The following is an 18091-nucleotide window of genomic DNA, read 5'->3' on the forward strand; positions in this document are numbered from 1 at the left end:
CATTAGAAGACATTAAGCTGGTTTCCCAGGCAAAGATTAAGCCTAGTTCTGGATAAAATAGGACGGGCAAAAGAGATTCGCCATTCAAATCTTTTTCTTGCGGAAACTAAGAAACTATGTGTGTGGGAACCTAATCCATGGTATTTGAAAGCACTGACTATAAACGCATTTGGCTAGTATTACTAAACAGTACATTGTTATATTAAATAAAATAACGCAATATATTTTATATATCCCACGCAATAGATTTCTCTTGTTTGCGTAGTTTCAGGACCCATTTACATTATGATATACAGGTCAAATGCTACTGAATATGACCAACTTGATGAAATGAGAATCATGAAGTGAGCAAGAGTCTTCCAGATTTCCAAAAATGTTATACTTTCTTTTAAAAGATATACCATTGTCTTCAGACAAAACGCCCTGACATGAAATGTATCCTCATAGAAAAGAACAGTACCACATTGTGGCATGGTACTAAATGATGACCATGCACCTATCACAGTGTTTACAAGATATTCCAAAAAATACATCCCTACACCAAACATTCCATAGTACTTGTTGTTATGCTTTTGTTAGCCAGTTGATTCAAAGTCTTCTCTGTCAACAGGCTTCTGCTTCACCTTTCTTCATGATAAGCAGAACTCACCTGCCAAGTATCTTGCTGACGCAGCCGTGGCTGACCCGGAGCTGGCGGGAGATGTCACAGGGGCGTACGCCCTGATGGGCCAACTCCACTATCCTCTGCCTCACCACGTCAGGCAAAGGCCGCCCATTTACAAACACCCCACCCAGCTGATTCACCCCTCCATGCCCTGTGGACACAGACAGCAATGTGAGGAATATAGCAAATCTTACATGTCTACCTTAAATGCAGTAGATTTTTGTACATGGCAGTAAAATTGTGTTGCTGTCTCACCAAGGCTCTGTCTGTGTGTCTGTCCGTGTTTGACTTGAAGGTAGTTTCTTTTTTAACATATTTGTCCTTAGTGGTCATTTAGAGAACTACATGTCCTGCTCTCTCAAGTTCTTATTTTTTGTATACGTCTCGTATATGTTTTCTGTGCATTTTTTTGGACTTCAGTTTCTGGATACCAAATAACTGTTACATGTATATAATCATTGGAATTCAGCGTGACGCATCTTTATATCATATTCTTCATTTGTTACATCAGAGAGAGTGTGTTTGTGTCTGTATTCTGTGCAAAAGTAATCCAGTCAATCTGTCATATTAACATACTGATAGCTTTAGACTGGAACACACAAACACACACACAAAAGAACTGGGGGATATCTGTTAATCCCAGCTACAGGGTAATGGATCTTAAATACAGCCGAACAGGCAATATCAAACTGACTAACTAGCCCTGTGTCCCCATGACTAATACATAAGTTCAGCTAACCAAAAATAAAAAACAGCTATTTGTCACTTTTATTTTCTCAAGACTTCAAAGCAAATTAGTTATTTTGCATATGAAGATCCATTGCTTAGTGTTTTGACCCGCAAGGCTTCAAAGAAGTCTTTTATTTTTTAAATAGATTTCTTTTTGAGTTGTCTTGTATTTAACTTCATGTCTTTTGCCTTTAACTTTATCATGGGTTAAGTTTATACAATTTTTATGATTAATTAAATCATTTAATAATTGCTCAGAATAAATGTCTTAAAATCAACGTATCTAAAATATCTAATAGTTGCAGATATACACAGTTATGCAAAGTACAGTTACAAACCATAGAAATTATTCATGCATATAGAGCAAGCAAAGTGTGTGTGTATGTATTATATCCCGGTGGGGACCTAAACCTGAATGCACACCAACACATGGGGACTTCTGTCACTATGGGGACCAAAATTGAGGTCCCCATGGGCAAAATTTTTTATAAATCGTACAGAACATTTTTTTAAACCTAAGAATGCAAAATGTTTTCTAGGATCTTTAGGTTTAGGGGTAGGGGACAAAATATACAGTTTGTACAGTATAAAAGACATTATGCCTATGGCCATGGAGATGTGTGTGTGTGTGTGTGTGTGTGTGTGTGTGTGTGTGTGTGCGTGCGTGCGTGCGTGCGTGCGTGTGTGTGTGTGTGTGTGTGTGTGAGAGAGAGAGAGAGAGAGAGAGAGAATGCGTTAAAACATGAGTGTCAAAGAGTGAGAGAGAAAAAGGTTGCGGTGAGGATTATACGGAACAAGCTATTCAGATGTGATCCGACCCATACTTTCCCCCGTTTCTTCTGCAAATACGGTTGGCTTATAAATCGAAGTGTTCCTAGAGCTTTGATTGATTTCGAGGCCGGTTCCGTTTAGAAATAGCGAGAGCGGCTGAAAGACATTCATGCTCCCCCATCCAGAAAATAAACCCGATTAGAGACGCTGCTCCATTACGATCCGCTATCGGCCGCAGTGGACGGCTCCGATTAAACTGCTCTAAACAGAGCGAACCAAACCACAAACAAAACTGCTGTGACATCAGGCATGCTCTAACAAACAGACCAAAAGAAAACAAGCAAGGAAGTGTTTGAGAATTAAGGCAAGCGAACGTAAGAGTTTTCTAAGCAGGCGCCAACAATAGTTATTAAAACTTAAAAAGATGAAAAGAAAAAAGATGAAAAGCTTTTATTCGTCTATGCACAATACAATAATGTAAATAAAGTACGGTATGTGAAATTATGAATTTAGGTTTGATCATTTTTTTTTTAATTATTTTAATGATTCATGTGTATTTATAAAGTATAAACAGGTATAGAAAACGTATTTAATTATTTATTGAATTTTGATTTTTAGAATTTATTCACGTATCATGACGTATGAGTAGATAAAATACCTAATTAATCTAAATAATAATAAATAATATTTGTTGGTTTATTATAGGTTTACAAATTTTTTTATAATATTATTATTATTATTTATAAAAATATATATTGTTATGTTACCCCTCTACCATAAGCGACTCACAAAACATAACACAGAGCAGTGTTACTTTTCAGAAATGCCATTTCTATTTTTATCTTAAACGTCAACGCTTCACTTCTACAAAAGAATGAATTGGTTAATTTTCGATCTCTGATAGACAGTAAACTAATGAAACATTGATGTGAAAGCTCTCGCAAAATTACTAAAATATTTATAGATTCATAATACATAACAGTTATTAAAATTCACTTTAACCAAATCAAAGTATAAAGCAAATTGGTCCTATAATAACAATCATCTTAAATCGGAGTAACTTTAATTGCAGTATTTGTGATATTTATGATCTTCACTTTGTTAGCCCGCTTAGGCTCATCAATATTCATGGTAAAGTGAGTTTATAACATTGTAACTCTGAAGTGGATCTCCCTTGCACTCACAAAGTTTTTTTTCCTAAAACAGTTCAGTGTAAGAGTCAATTCCCAAGGCCTGCACCGTTTGACATATTAGGTGTAATCGTTTTACCCCGCGGATTGTGTTGAGATATTGTGGAGAAGAGGAAACGTGATTCGTTCTAGTTTCTGAAATGTGTATACATCTAATCCACCGTTTCATTCACCGTGCCAATAGATGTCATTTCACATAGACATGCGTGCGTGCGTGTGGCTGGGGGCTGGGTGGTGCGCGCATATTTGAGTTTTGCGGTGGCGGTGAGGTTTTATTCTTTTATCGAAACAGATGAGTGCGAGAAAGAAGGGGAAAAAAGGGACAGAGAGGAGATCACGAATTCATTTTCAGGTTGCATTAAATGTAATTGTCAGCTCTTCGTTTTAATGACAAATCCTTACAAGCTGGTTGACTGTCTCACACTATTTAAATTATTATTTATAATTAATTATACGAATAACATATTAAATAACACATTATAATAACACATTACAAATATATAACTGCTTCAGGAATGTGCATTGTTCGTGTATTGCAATTAAATGAGTTGCAGACTGTTGAAATATCTATCTATGAGGAATAAAGAGAGGGAAAGAGAAAGGGGGCCCTTGACGCCAGTATCTTGGGGGAGCACAAGTGTCGGCCATGTCACGAATGAGTGACCACACATCTCTCCGCCACAGTGAGCAACTTTAGCTTTCGTTTTAACCTCATAAGTGGTTGTTTACAGCCACCCTCAAGCAACGTGTTTAAATGTTACAGAGCGTGTTTGCAATTTTCTCAGCTGCGGTTCAAGTTCAGTTAACGTCCGCTGCTTGCTGGCCTTGGCCACGATTTCTTTCCCCTCTCTTTCCCCCAGGGATTGTCAAACAGAAGGCTAAAGCTCTAACAAAGCAACCTGACTCAAAAAGGAATATACGAAAATCTTAAATTAACCAACAAAACAGCAAAAAACTATTCCATAAAAACTGCCTTTTGCTACTTTTTAAAGTTTTCATTGTAAAGAAATAAAATCGCTTTATTTTCATCGTTAATGTTTTTGTAATTTTGCTTGTACACAGAATAAAACATTCTGAGCAACAATGAATAAAATCAACCATGCATTTGACAAGAGTGAACCAGAAGTAAAGTCTGTCGTAAACTTACTGTGCATCGCGGCGAACGGGTCGTGTTTGCAGTGGATTTCCATCGGTTAGTGGAACAGACCTTCCCGTTGAAAAAAAACACACCAAACAACCTGTAATGTCCCGTTCTCGCTCTTTTAAAGGTTTTTGAGAGTGCAGTCAGTCCGTTCTGTTCGAAATAGTTTATTTTAAACTCGTTTTAAACGTTTAGAAGTGAAAAGAAACTTTGGTTTTAAAAACAACTATTTAACCTGAAGTAGTAGTAAATTACCTTAGTAGCTTATGTGAAATAGAAAACGATAATTCATAAATAATAATTGATCTCATCCATCATTAATATGTCAAAACAGAATGAAAATATGTGGGCAGGACACAACCCTGCAGGGTCAGGACACTGCTTCTGCGGCCCAACATCCAGAGTAAACTCACAGCAGTGGGCGAGAAGATCCTTTTAGGGGGGGGGCTGGGGTCGAGAGTAACTGTATTTTTAATAAAAGCCCTGATAAACTGAACTGCTTTTAGTATTAGTCCGAACAGTGTCCTTATAGTTCGAAATAAAAATGTAGAAGTCTTGTTTCTAAGCAGATCTATCTTGACATCCTCGCTCCACTGACCGTGACCCGTGAACTGTGACCGAGGTTCGTGCTGTCAGAGCGCCGTTAACAGTCTCTACTGGCGATTTGTAAAAATCCTGGTTCGGTTTACAACAAGCCAAAACATCTACTTAATTTTCAACGCAACTTCACATGAATGTGATTTCCTCGCATCCTGATCATCTAATAGCTCAGAACTCCCTCAGACTCTCGTTTTCGAATAATACTCCTGCAGTAAGAGGGTCTCCCAACAATAGACATACGACCGTGGATGTATGAAATTAAAAAGTGCATCGTCTGAAGCCCGAATTCTTGTAAAATGTCCAAAAAAAAACTCGTGAAGAAAAACAGGCTTTATCAACTTTTATAAAAATCCACGGGAAGTCTCAGATGGCTCAAACGGTGTTTCTCTGGGTCACTGCAGGAGGGTCGCAAACGACGATGTTGTCCGCCGAACAATGTTTTTCCAGTGTGAATGCCCCGGCGGTGAGAAGCGTTGAATGTGCAGCGAGCCTCCGTCCTTATCGCGCAACCACTGAACGAGCGCACGGCGCGTTTCAGAACCTGCTCTCTTGTGGACAGCGCCAAAGCCACAGCGCTCTGAAGCTACTACAGTGCCTAGGAGAGACTGTCAATCAAGATAAGTCTACCTATCCGTGCACTGCACCTCTGCCGTCACAATCGCCCGGAGTCGCGCTCAGGCAGAGTCTACACCGATTGGCTAACACTGACCCTGTATGAAGGTGACGTGCCGTCCCAATTGTGCACAGACAAATAGGGAGTTTTGAATCGTATTCGGCTCTCTGGCGTCGCTGATCCCATGTTTAATTTCAATTAAGAGAGGAATATTTTTAATATCCGTTTGTTCTCACTTCAGTCATCCAAGTAATAAATAGTTAATATATTGCATCAAAAACGTCTTTTGATATTATGAATGTAGAAACTACTGCAGAATCATTGTAAGAGAGTGCTTTGTAAAACTACTGATACTTTGCTGTTTTTACTAATTACGTTTCATGAGTAAATGAGATGAAATAAATTATTTTTTTACTTTGTGTTGTGTTTGCAGGTTATTGAAATCATAAATTGTTTTTTTAATTACTGAAATACGAGTGCAATGTCGGATATACTGATTGATTGTTGAAGCCTTGTCGAAATAAGTATTATTATTTAAAAACGGATTCAACATTTTTAAATCCCTTTAATAAGTTTCATGTATTCCTTAATAAAAATCTAAATGATTACCTTTTAATAATAAGTGTACTATATACAGGTTTTCGAATGAAATTTTATATTTTATAATGAATACTGTAGGCCTACTACAACGAACGGAAAAGTTTAGCCATTTCCTTTTCAGCCACATATACGGATTATTTAGCATGTGATAAAAAGTCATGTAAAGTTATGTCGACCTGGCTGGCGTTTTTTTTTTTTTTTACAAATTTGTGATAGCTGCGGTTGAACATCAGTGATTAGTGTAATACAAAAGAACAAGCATTAAATCGCCATTTAAAAAGGATGATACTGCTTATAAAATTTTTCGTTTCTGAACATCAACGTGGATATGTATTTTGTATTCAAGAGACTTGCAATATGCCACACTGTGAATTGCTGAAGGAATGAAACTTTTATATATGAGTAACCCACCTTTGCACACATATTTGTTTATTGTATTTGTCCGCCTTTCATATTTTTTAACTTCTGTTTTTAATAGGCCTATTTACAAAATTAAAGGTTTTTTCCAACTCTTTAAAACAAATAGAAAATGGAATAAATTATATTTTGTTACATTTCACCGATGTTGATGTGAGTGTCTAAATTACAAATATCCGATAAGGAACGCTCCGAACTCAAAATGGACCATCAAAGTTCTCAATTTCCTCAAATGTTTTCCTTTGTTTACGGACATTTTGCGCATGTGTTTATGGATCCTCAACGGCGGCATTTTTTTATTTCACTCTACCAGATGGAGGACACGCCAATATTACACATGGGCTGTTTGCTTATGTGTTGAGAATAACTTGAAATCATTGATATCCTAAAAAGCTTGAGCTATTCGACTGTTTCTGCACATCTTGAATGAGACCCCTGCGCAGGGTACGCCATTAGTACCACGAGGGGGCGAACCTTTTGTCTCGCGTGAAGAACAGGTTTACGCTCGGTCACGACAGTGCACCCCACACACGCGCAGCTTTTAAATGCACGCACACACACACATGCACTTGGTTTCGCAATCAAATAGTAAGCAGCCATAACCTTACCAAATGCTATTCGGATCATTTTTTTAAATCAAGTTTATGTAAATTGCCTTTACGATTAAGATGAATCTTTCAATGAATGGTATGTGCGCCTTGTGGTCTTTCAGGACATAAACTTGGCTCACAGGAAACACGTTTTGCATTTTATTTATTTCAGTGTGTCAGGAAATAGCAGAGTTGTATGGCATGAATCTGTTGGAGACGAAGGAGACAAATAGAAATAAATATGTTTTGCATGTTTACATTTTAAATCTTTTGCTTAAAACATTTAGTTTTTTTGAGTCTTTATTCTCATTTTGGTTTGTTAGCAATCTTTAATCTTAATCTTAATATTTCATTTTGTCGATAGAAATGTGCTTCTGGGGAAATATGTAAACAAAACATGAAAACACAGCCAATCACGTAGAAGCTAAATATTTTCATTCCAGGTGGCGGAGGAAAGTTTAATTCCTTTTGATTCAACACAGTTACAAAATGCAAAGTGTTTTAACAATTGGAGCAAATTTAGAAGACGCACATAATTTTAAGAAAGGGGTTATTTTAATAGGAAATGAGCCTGGTCACTGCAGGTGATTTTATGGGGGGGGGTTAATAAATTCATAGCTATAATTAATTGTTCAGAAGTCGGCAAAAGTAGATTAACCTAAACTGATAGTATCAGTGTCATTGCCATCGGTATCATCAGAGTCAAAGTCAAGAGCGTTTTACTCCATTTGGGCAGTGAATGACATTATTGACAGAAACTGAGAAATGTTCGTGAGAAGTGGAAATATAATTTAGTTTATCAATTCGAAATGTAAAACAATTCTATAATTTGTTTCCTGTGTTATTGTTGGAGGGAAGGGGATACAAAGTAAACCCATTAAACTTTGAATATCTTGAATAACAAATGAATAGCAATGCTAAGACAACGCTTTAATAAAAAAAGAGATCAAAACGGGTTTTATAAATCTTTACCACACAACAAATACAAAGAATGAATAAATAATACTATAGTCTTGATGGACTTCTGGGTTGTATCTACACCGGTCTGAACCGTTCAGATGAGATGAACTACAGTAAATGGACTATAGTAACTTTTGAGCTGGTTAATTTAACGCTTTAACTGAGGCAAAGAACAATTATGAAAATACATTGTAGAAAATAATCATATAGGGAATAAACAAGTCTGTATCACCTCTCAAAGCCTTCATAGCTTTCAAGAGCCTCATCTTGTGATAAATATAATTTCTTGGCTCTCCTCACCTATTGTTCGTCTTCAAATTCCATGTTAATATCTATTTGTCTACAATTCAATAGGCCATCCAAGTACACTTCAATCTCAAACACGTTGATCGAGCATAAGCAATCGAGGCCCATCACAACAAGCAGTTTTAAACTGGCACCGCATGTTACCAAAAGTGTAGAATAGTCCAAAAAAGAATAGTCCATCAGAAGATCAACAGACATATCAATGCACTGACAAAATCACTGCTGTTTTATACAAGTGTGGAAGTAACATTGAAATGATCATTATTAGTTACGTTTTGTACAAAAAAAGAAACATGTTTTTATTGAACAGACAAACGTTCCAGTGAAATGGAGAAACAGACATGGCCCTACCCGACCGTCCGATGCGCAGAGATGGACCCTTTTGGTCCAAGTCCATGCAGTGGCTAGAGGTTGGACAGACGGTTGAGCGGGGTGGGGGCGGTGGGGGGGCGAAAACAAAAAGTTCTCTCTCCTCTGTTGCTGTTCTCTCTGCCCTTTTTTGTAACAGTGGTTTTGACGAATGCTAGTTAGAAATAATGTGACTCTTCCGCTCCCTGTTGCGCCGTTGCAATTGTTCACTGGAGTGAAACTAAACGTTTTAGGTGGAAAAGAGACTCGGAAGGAAGCGTGAAACGATTACGGGGCAAAGTCAAGAAAGAGCCGCGCGCTCAATGTGCGCTCATGTCCCCTTTCTTCCTCTCTCTCTCTCTCTCTCTCTCTCTCTCTCTTTCTCTCTCTCTCTCTCTCTCACACTTACACACATATACATACCCCCTCTCTTCAGCACCGTGAATACTTGGTCAAGTATAAATCTATTAATTTGTTTACAAACATAACTTTTGATCTTTAGTTTAATAATAAGCAGCAGCACCCTTACAACCAAGCTACTTTTAGGTTTAGGTGAACAAGGACATAGCACTTTATTGAGACTTTCATTCTGAATTCAATATCAAGGCTGTATATAATGCATATCAGTTAAATATTCTTTAAAATAAATGCAGGCTATAAACATTAGACATAATACATGCCTAACCATCTTTGTTATTAATGCGATTATTAATGAAAAGGTGTGGCGTATATGCCCCTCGACCTAACAAGATCTTTGTTTCAAAACACTTTTGCTTATTTTCATAACGCCAGCTATACACGTGAATGCACGAGCTGGGTGATGGCAGAAGACGGTTTGAGGTCTCGAGGTTCATGGGCTACACAGAGACAATTGAGCGCTGAACAATGCGATAGTTCAGTACTCTCTGACCTTCTACTCAGAAAACAACAAATGTAGCTCATTTAATCGCGCCTCATAAAGCCATGTTCCATTGATAGAGGGCTGAAGGCAGAATAATGAATGAAGCGTTAGACCTTATTAATTTAATACTGAGCGGCCTGTGGCTGATTTCAGATCATTTTGGCCCAGAGGTCAATTATTTAATTACAACAATTTTCGCGCATGAGAGTAAGTCTGGATTCATTTGCCCCCCCAAAAAGCAAATAAACAAAATGGAGCTATTTTGAAGGATGAACCCCATTAATGAAGCCCCTAAAGTTGGGTTCTACAGGCAATTTTGAAGGTCTCTGATGAGATATGTAAGCACCGGTTACTGTGCAGGTGGCTGTTGTCACGGTGACCTGAGGCGATGTAACCGCCTCGCTACACACGCCTCTCCGCTAGAAGATCAAAGGCCAAACTTGTCTTACATAAACTTACATCAACGTCCACTCTTTCTTCCCCTTTCTCCCTCCATGCACCACATTTAGGATCAAAATGCTGTCGTTTTTCAAGGCACTAACTCTGAGACTTATGGTTAATCGACAATTTTCCCCACATTTTTTGTTCAAGAAACGCAAATCGCATGAAGAATTTTTAGGACACTCATGTGAGGCAAATTTTTGTGTTTACTATCGATCGATTTATTTGTTTAGTTAGAAATGTAGCTTGACTCACTTATATATTGCACCATAGTCCTAGAATAATTCTTTTTTTAAGTTTGTTTAAGTCCTTTATGTAATGTTTACACGTCGATATATTGTTTATTACACATTTCTAAAAAATATCTAATGAATAATTGTAGTAGGCTATTTTTGTAGGTTAATTTGCCTATTGTTGTTATGTAAAAAAGGTAATATTTAAAAGACGAGATAAAGACTAAATGGTGAGTTAGACATTAAAACAATTACAGCCTGTTATTTGTTATACAAAACTACTGTAAAATTAATAAACATGTGAGATAATTTAAACCTTAGATTTTACGCTAAATAATGAATAGGTTACATTAATGCGATTTCTTTAGGTTTTAGTCGCTATTGTCATTAAATACAAAGCAAAATAAAAAAGTCAGTAAATTTAAGTACAATTAAAAGTTCTTATATTGTTTGCTTATGCATGCTTTTTAGCTGAAAAGTTATGGTTCATTTGTATAAGAGGCTACTTAAAATTCAATATTTTGTAAATCCCTGTGTGAACTCACTCTAAAATATGAAATAAAAGCTATTTAAATAACAAATGTATTTACTGGAAAATAGATTTGTTGTGTGAAATTCATGCAAAGACCACCAACATATCACATTCTGCTTGGTAACTTTAATTTGCTCAGTCTTAACGTGATCCGGTTACAAAATGAGGTGTTTCGGTCTCAGTTCTTAATTGAATTAATAAAGTAATTAAAGCTCTGAGAGTGTAAGTGGGAATTGTGTCTGTTGCCCTGCTGCAAGCGGAAATAATCGCTTTTGACCGAGACGTGAGAGTGAAAGCGGACAATTAAAACCAAAAGTAAACAAACATACAAAGAAAATCAACATTAATGACACCTTTATTTTATTATTCAACTAATTTTGTTTTAGAACGGTGTTATGAGTAGCCTAGTCCAACGAACGAATGTTTATTTCCCCCCATAATATTTAAACGCAAGCTCAGTAAAACAAACATGAAAAGTCTTAAAAGCTGATTTTTTTTAAAAAAGCAACATTATATTCACAACATGTCTTTTCTAACTTTGAACATCGCAGTAGCTGTAATAGGCCTACAGAAGCACTTTGTTTAACTTTCGAATTGTATCCCTTCCGAAATTTAAGTTTAGTGCAATTACTTTCGCTAAAACATCATATGAATATTAATATTGCTTCTAAAACTTTAGTAACATACAACTAAAATAAGTTTTTATATACTTATATAGTTTAATTTAGATGTTATGGTTTCACAGTATAAAAAATAACTGTATGATAATGTGGCGGCATGGCAATATGTCCAAGTGTAGGCTACATATAAAGACCTATTGTATGTAGGCAGGAAGTATTTGAAATATTCGGTACATCTAAAATAAAATGACATTTTTTTTTGCACAAGAGAGCTCAGTTGTGGACATATTCAGCATTTAAAAATGACTAAAATATAACATGTTTCGCATTCTAGTCAGGTGCATTAGCGCTATATTTTGTCAGTTTGACATTCAAAGAGACTGATGGGGTATAGCCTGTATTATATATATATATTTTTTTCTTTTCTTTTTTCTTTAATAAGCAATTTGTACCAATATTTAAATCAAATTCTGATTTTTTACAAATATTGATTGTGTCATTAATATTAACCTGATAGCTGTCAAAGTGTTTACTGAAGAAGAGAAAACCTTCTTAGAAAATACAGAGTTTCAAACCTGTCAACATTTGGCACAACACCAGACCACACAAAGAGGACATGGGTTTCTTCAGTGAGTGTTTTGTTCCAGATCCTGTGACATGTGTAGTGACATGCTGGGGTCAAACTGTGCCTTGATGTTCTGTGTGGACCTGTGAAACAAAATCTGGCAAACAAAACAGGCAAATTTCTGTGCATAATTATTAAATTGTTAGACTAGATTTGAAATCTGTCTAAACATGAGAAAAAACCAACAAATGTATTATTATTAATATCAATTCAACATATAGTATACTGTATATGGGTGTATTGTGTGTGCAAGTGTTTGTCTGCTATACCTTGTTTTTCCTCTACTCACTGAAAACATGTTGGGCTATCTCACCTCTATTGCTGGACGTTTTGTATGTTTGTATACAGCACCCAAATAGACTTATTACTTTCAATGCCATGATAATTGTATGCTTAAATATTGATCACAGCGTAGTATGTGTGAATGTCACACATGAATAACACACTGAAGGTGCAGACTGTGGAGACATCTGCAATATAAGTGCAGGGGTAGAAGAAGGTGGCCATTTGGCTTCATTTCCCAAATGAAAATCTTTCTCATGCAGAACAGCCATGCAGAATCAGATATTGGAATGGGAAGGTCTGGATCCTCGCTTGTGACTCCATCTTCAACACCCGACTGGTTTGAATTTGTGCAGATTAACCGACAGCGGGTGCTTCCCTTTTCCTTTAAAAACAATAACATTAATAACGATCAACAAATACCTCCGAAATCAGTCTTATCATGTGGCAATTTCTGTAGAGCAGCCAGGCATTCCATTCTTCAGCTTCAATCACGATTTCTAAAGCTTTTTTCCAAAGACATGGTATATGTGGTAGGCTTTTGGCTTCATTTAGGAAATGTAACCTTTTGAAAGAAAACAATCCACTGCTTTGATGGCCTTTTCTGCCATTGACACGCATGGAGACGTCTTCAGAATCAGATGGCATTCAGACTGTGATTCCTACATCAGGCAGCATGCTTCACTCATGCCACAGACCCGTACATGGCAAAAGTATAGTTTTACAAAAATAAAATAAAGAAATGAAGAAAGAAATTGGTACATACCATTTATTTAGACATGTTTGGGTATGTAAAAGATATGTTACCTGTTAATATATGTAAATGTGGACCTCAGAAGAGGCCAGACTGACAAGTGATTGAATAACCTTTGTCATTTTATTGGTTTTACAGGTATGAAGATAGTACGTTCTTATCCAAGATAAGGTCAAAATATGTAGCCTACATGTCAGAAAGGTTTGGAAAAACTAAACACGCAAATCAAACTTTTTAAAAATATTTTTAATACAGGTAATTCTTCCACAATATTATTTGATATTTAAAACATATTATTTATCCTGAAATAAATAAATGTGCATCCTCTCCGCAATGAAATCATGTGAGCATCTTTAAACACAATTTCATTTTCAGGTCTAAGCACATTTGTGCCAGACTTTCTTACGTACAGTACAATATGCGTACAGACCTCATTCATGTAGAATTTCTCGGTCAGAACAGTTCTCTCCTTTACCAAAATGTCCAAATCCTTACTCAACAACACTAAGAACTTTCATGTTTTGTTCAAACAAACGCAAGAGTCGCCAACATTCAGTGCGTGCGGTAAATGTTCTCCAGTTTCCCAGGAATCGACATTGGTTGGCCAACCATATTGTTTTTTCCTGCGGCGCCCGGAAGCGAGTGTCCCTGTGTGACGTTTCGAAGATCGGAAACTTATGAACAGGTCTGAATTATATTCACTCTTGTAGCACACGAGTCAGATTGTAGACTGTGGTGTGGTTGAGCTTTGGAACGCTTAAGACTGTTTTTAAAACACAGCCGTGTCACACTGTTTATCCCTTAAGTACTACGCCGGCCTCTGTGTGTGCGTAAACACACGTGGGTCATGGACTTGATAGCACTGAGGCTAACACGTTCACCCAGACATGTGCGGTTTAATTAGCATTTTCGATACTTATAGACTTTTAGATGGCGATTAGTTTAAATACTTAATTCGTTGATTTATTATAGTAAGTACTGTGTTTACTTCATTAAAGTCAGCCTACATGCTAAGTGTCAACCACTTGTGTTGTGGTGCTGATGATGTGTGGAGTTTTGTTATGTTTATAATATGGTTATGATCTTCGGAACTGTTTTGTATGATCTGAACTAAAATAATCATCAGTACGATGACTCTCTTGCTGATGTCAAGGACGTCAGAGATTTAACAAAGTTTGCCATTAAATCGTAGCGTTGTCTGTTAAAATGGGTAGAATGCGGTTAAAACAGACCAAACTCCCACAAAACTGACGTAGCCTTACTGTAATCTTGACACACACAAGGTTGTGAGCTGACGACAGGCGATTTAAACAAAGCCACACAATCGTGGTACCCTGCGATCTTTTTATTGTCCGTTTCGTTATGGACATGACAGTACTTGTCCTCTCTTGCCTTGTAGGTCTTTCTAAAAGTGTTTTGTTTTATTTACTAGAAAGCATAGACAATAAGACGTCCATGGATAAGAGAGTAGCACAACAGATCATAGTAATTTAGATTTTTTAAAAGACCTTTGCCCTGCCAGAAATGCAAATATATTTTTACATATTTAATAAAACATATTTCAAAAGTATTTGTGTAGTAGCAAAAAAAATTAACTGATCAACTGCGATCCGTTTCACCACTAATATATACACATGTATATGTATGTGTTGATAAATACAAAATTAATATGCACAGTACATGCACTTTTATTCCGTATACGATTAATCGTGATTAATCGTAGAACAGCTCTACTTTAAATGTACAAAAATCGTTGAAAGATGGGAATTGAACCTTTAATATTTAATGTCTGTCATTGGCTATTGATTGAATTCTTCGAAGCAGTGATGAAGTTCATGTCTGCTGTCACCTTAGGGCTCTCCTTGAGATGTTCCAGGAGTGCGAGGATTATGAGGATGAGCTGTACCAGGATGAAGCAGACTCAAGTCTGTCGGACGCTGACAGCGAGCTGCAGTTCCGACTTTATTCCCAGCTGCACTACAGCGCTGAGAACCAGGATACCCATGAGGACGTTAGAGAGGAAGAGTCATCAGTACCACAGGCTCAACCTCAGCAGACGTCCTCACCGCCTCCTGCTGCACCTATAGATGTCATCGTGATAGACTCTGGTCCAGATGCTATCACATTATCAGATAACACAGAGGAAGATGACAGCGTGTGTGCAAAAAAAGGTCAAACATCAATAGCACACAGGAGGGTGACGCCTCATAACACCCATTCGCTCGTTCCATCACGTAGTCAAACAAGAAACGTCTATCTTGGTGATGTTGTAGTATTGGATTCAGAGTCAGAAGAGAACTCTGATTCAGACTCTGTACCCCCTTATGTAGAGGGTCTGGGTTCAGATTCCGACTCGGATGGATTGGAGAACTGGATGATTCTGGGCCGGGAGAAGCATGAGGGAGATCAAAACATCCAGCTGAACTGTTCCTTGCCGGAAAACTGTGAGAAACAAGGTAAGACTGTAGTTTAGTTGTGTTTTTTTTGGACATGAGGAGAAAAGAGAAAGGACAAAGTTTGACCATTGTTGAAGATGTTGTTGGCCATACAATGAAAGTGAATAATTACTGAGGTTGTCCTTTCACATCATGCTGCCTTTTGAAGGGACAGTTCACCCAAAAATGAAATTTCTGTTATTATTTACTCGAGTTGTTCCAAATCCGTTTATTTGTCTTTGTTCTTACGAACACAGAGAAATATGTTTGGATGAATGCTTGTAACCAAACAGTTCATGGCCACCATTGACTACCAAAGTAGGAAAAATGACAATGGTAGTCAAAAGTGCCCCAGAACAGTTTGCTTTCCTTCATTCTTCAAAATATCTTTTTTTTGATGTTGCGTTTATAAATCTGGATTTTAGCAGCAGTTAAAGTGACTGCTGGTGGCATTCTGTTGTAAAATACAGAATAATGTGACAGATCAGAGAGTAGAAGATAAACAGATATCAAGTGCTAACACTAACACGACGCAAACGGGACCTGATGACGTCACGAATATGCCAATTAGTTTGTGACGTCACCAGCGCCACAAGTCAAAATCCTGTGGGAAACACTGCAAGCGTTCTTCCAAATATCTTTCTGTGTTCCTTAGAACTAAGACATTTATACATATTTAAAACAACTTGAGGGTGAGTAAATGATGACAGGTTTTTCATTTTTGGGTGAAATGTTCTTTTGTGTGTAATTTTTGGGATGATCTATTTATAGAAATGCAATATAATATACATAGCTATGCCTTCAGAGTAGGGCTGTCGCGATAAACCGACGATAAATATCACATGATTTATGCACAGCTTTTGAGTGAAGTACGGTAAAATGCTGCTGCATCCGAAAGCCAGAGGGCGCTCTCGTGCGGAAACTTCAAATACGCACTGCAGAAGAAGACCATAACACGTTCAAGAATCTAGGAAATTCTTATGGACATTTTTTAATACTCATGGATTAAAGTTCTCCGTCGCTACGACGGATTTCCGTTAATTGCAGCGAGTCTACGACGGATTTCCGTCAATTGCAGAGTTCCAGCCTGTCCTTAATGTCTTTAATTCACTTTTCATAATGTTGTTAACCCTTTGACGCGTACGATCACACCGGTGTGATTAGAACATTACGCGCTTTGGCTGGCACTGAGCCAGAGACTGACTCAATCCTGTCACATATCACAACTATGCAGTGCTTTCAACCACATAATGTTTAATTTAGCCGTTAGACATACTATACACGTGCCTACAAAATACATTTAGAGATTGCATAATACACACTGATGTCTATGGAAGTCTCCTCAAATGTAGTTTGACGGATGTTTTATTCAGATCAGACACAGTATCTGCAATTTAAGCAATTGTTAAGATCACTTTCGTTTGTGTTTTTAAGAGAAGTGGATGAATTCACGTGATGTAAATCCGACAGATCTCCAGACCACGGCAGAAACAAACATGGCGGCGCCCGTTTATAGCTCAACTAACGCGATCATTATAAAGGTGTTTAAACAACAAAACACATTCACATGCACATATCTGACAATCGGAATGTCAGATATTTCATGACATAGTTAACAGTTTGTGAATTTTTTTGAGTAAAAAAGAAAAATGATGTAAAAGCAATGCATCAGTCATACAGCTGCTGTGGCTCTGCGGTGAGTCACGTGATAAGCAGTGCCGCGTCGCCATGGAAATGTTAAAGCGATATGCTACCTTCTTAACGGTCGCCTTGGACAAGCTAGTCAAACACTGCAACTAGTCACTGTAGCTAGTCAAACACTGTAACTAGTTACTGTAGCTTGTCAAACACTGTAACTAGTCACTGTAGCTTGTCAAACACTGAAACGGTGTCAGGTGTAGCCAAGCTTCAGGAATATGATTTCACAGCCAAAAGGCAGAAAAAGTGAAAAGCACTCTGGAGACATACAAACAACATTTTTGGTCTTTAGTGGTCCTTTTATTTTGTTCTTTTTTCTGTTAATTATTAAGAGTTTCAGAAAACATTGTTTGGTCTTATAAGATAAATACAAAAATGCACTGAAAAGTTTTAGATGGTTAATTATTTGTCTAGGTAAGTATAATTTTTTCATAGATTAAAATAGCTTTTAAAATACGGAAACTGGAATTACTATGTAAAGTGGTTCAAAACATCTCCCTTTAAAACGCTATTGGTTAAAGGAATATGACTTGGCCTGAAAAAAAAATCAGTCAGAAGAATTTTTTTCACTTTAATCCATGATCACTGTTACTCTAGCCTCATCAGGTATTTTTATGATAATAAAGTATATTTATAATGAT

At 37.1% G+C, this 18091-nt stretch overlaps 2 protein-coding genes across 3 annotated transcripts in view; one reads left to right on the forward strand and one right to left on the reverse strand.

The window, feature by feature from the left end:
* Positions 1-5741, reverse strand: part of pax5 (paired box 5) — a 39502-nt gene extending 33761 nt beyond the window's left edge. For both annotated transcript variants that reach the window (XM_057332662.1, XM_057332661.1), the window contains exons 1-2: positions 4502-5741; positions 650-815 (exon numbers count right to left, since the gene is read on the reverse strand). In XM_057332662.1, the coding sequence (XP_057188645.1) occupies positions 650-815; positions 4502-4544 (209 nt within the window). In that variant the 5' untranslated portion in view covers positions 4545-5741. The remainder of the gene's footprint in view (positions 1-649; positions 816-4501) is intronic.
* An 8179-nt stretch (positions 5742-13920) lies between these two features.
* zcchc7 (zinc finger, CCHC domain containing 7) overlaps positions 13921-18091 on the forward strand; it is a 67908-nt gene continuing 63737 nt past the window's right edge. The window contains exons 1-2 of the mRNA XM_057332340.1: positions 13921-14002; positions 15172-15773. Of these exons, the coding sequence (XP_057188323.1) occupies positions 13995-14002; positions 15172-15773 (610 nt within the window). The 5' untranslated portion in view covers positions 13921-13994. The remainder of the gene's footprint in view (positions 14003-15171; positions 15774-18091) is intronic.

This window comes from Triplophysa rosa, linkage group LG4 (assembly GCF_024868665.1).
Source record: "Triplophysa rosa linkage group LG4, Trosa_1v2, whole genome shotgun sequence".
NCBI lineage: Eukaryota > Metazoa > Chordata > Actinopteri > Cypriniformes > Nemacheilidae > Triplophysa > Triplophysa rosa.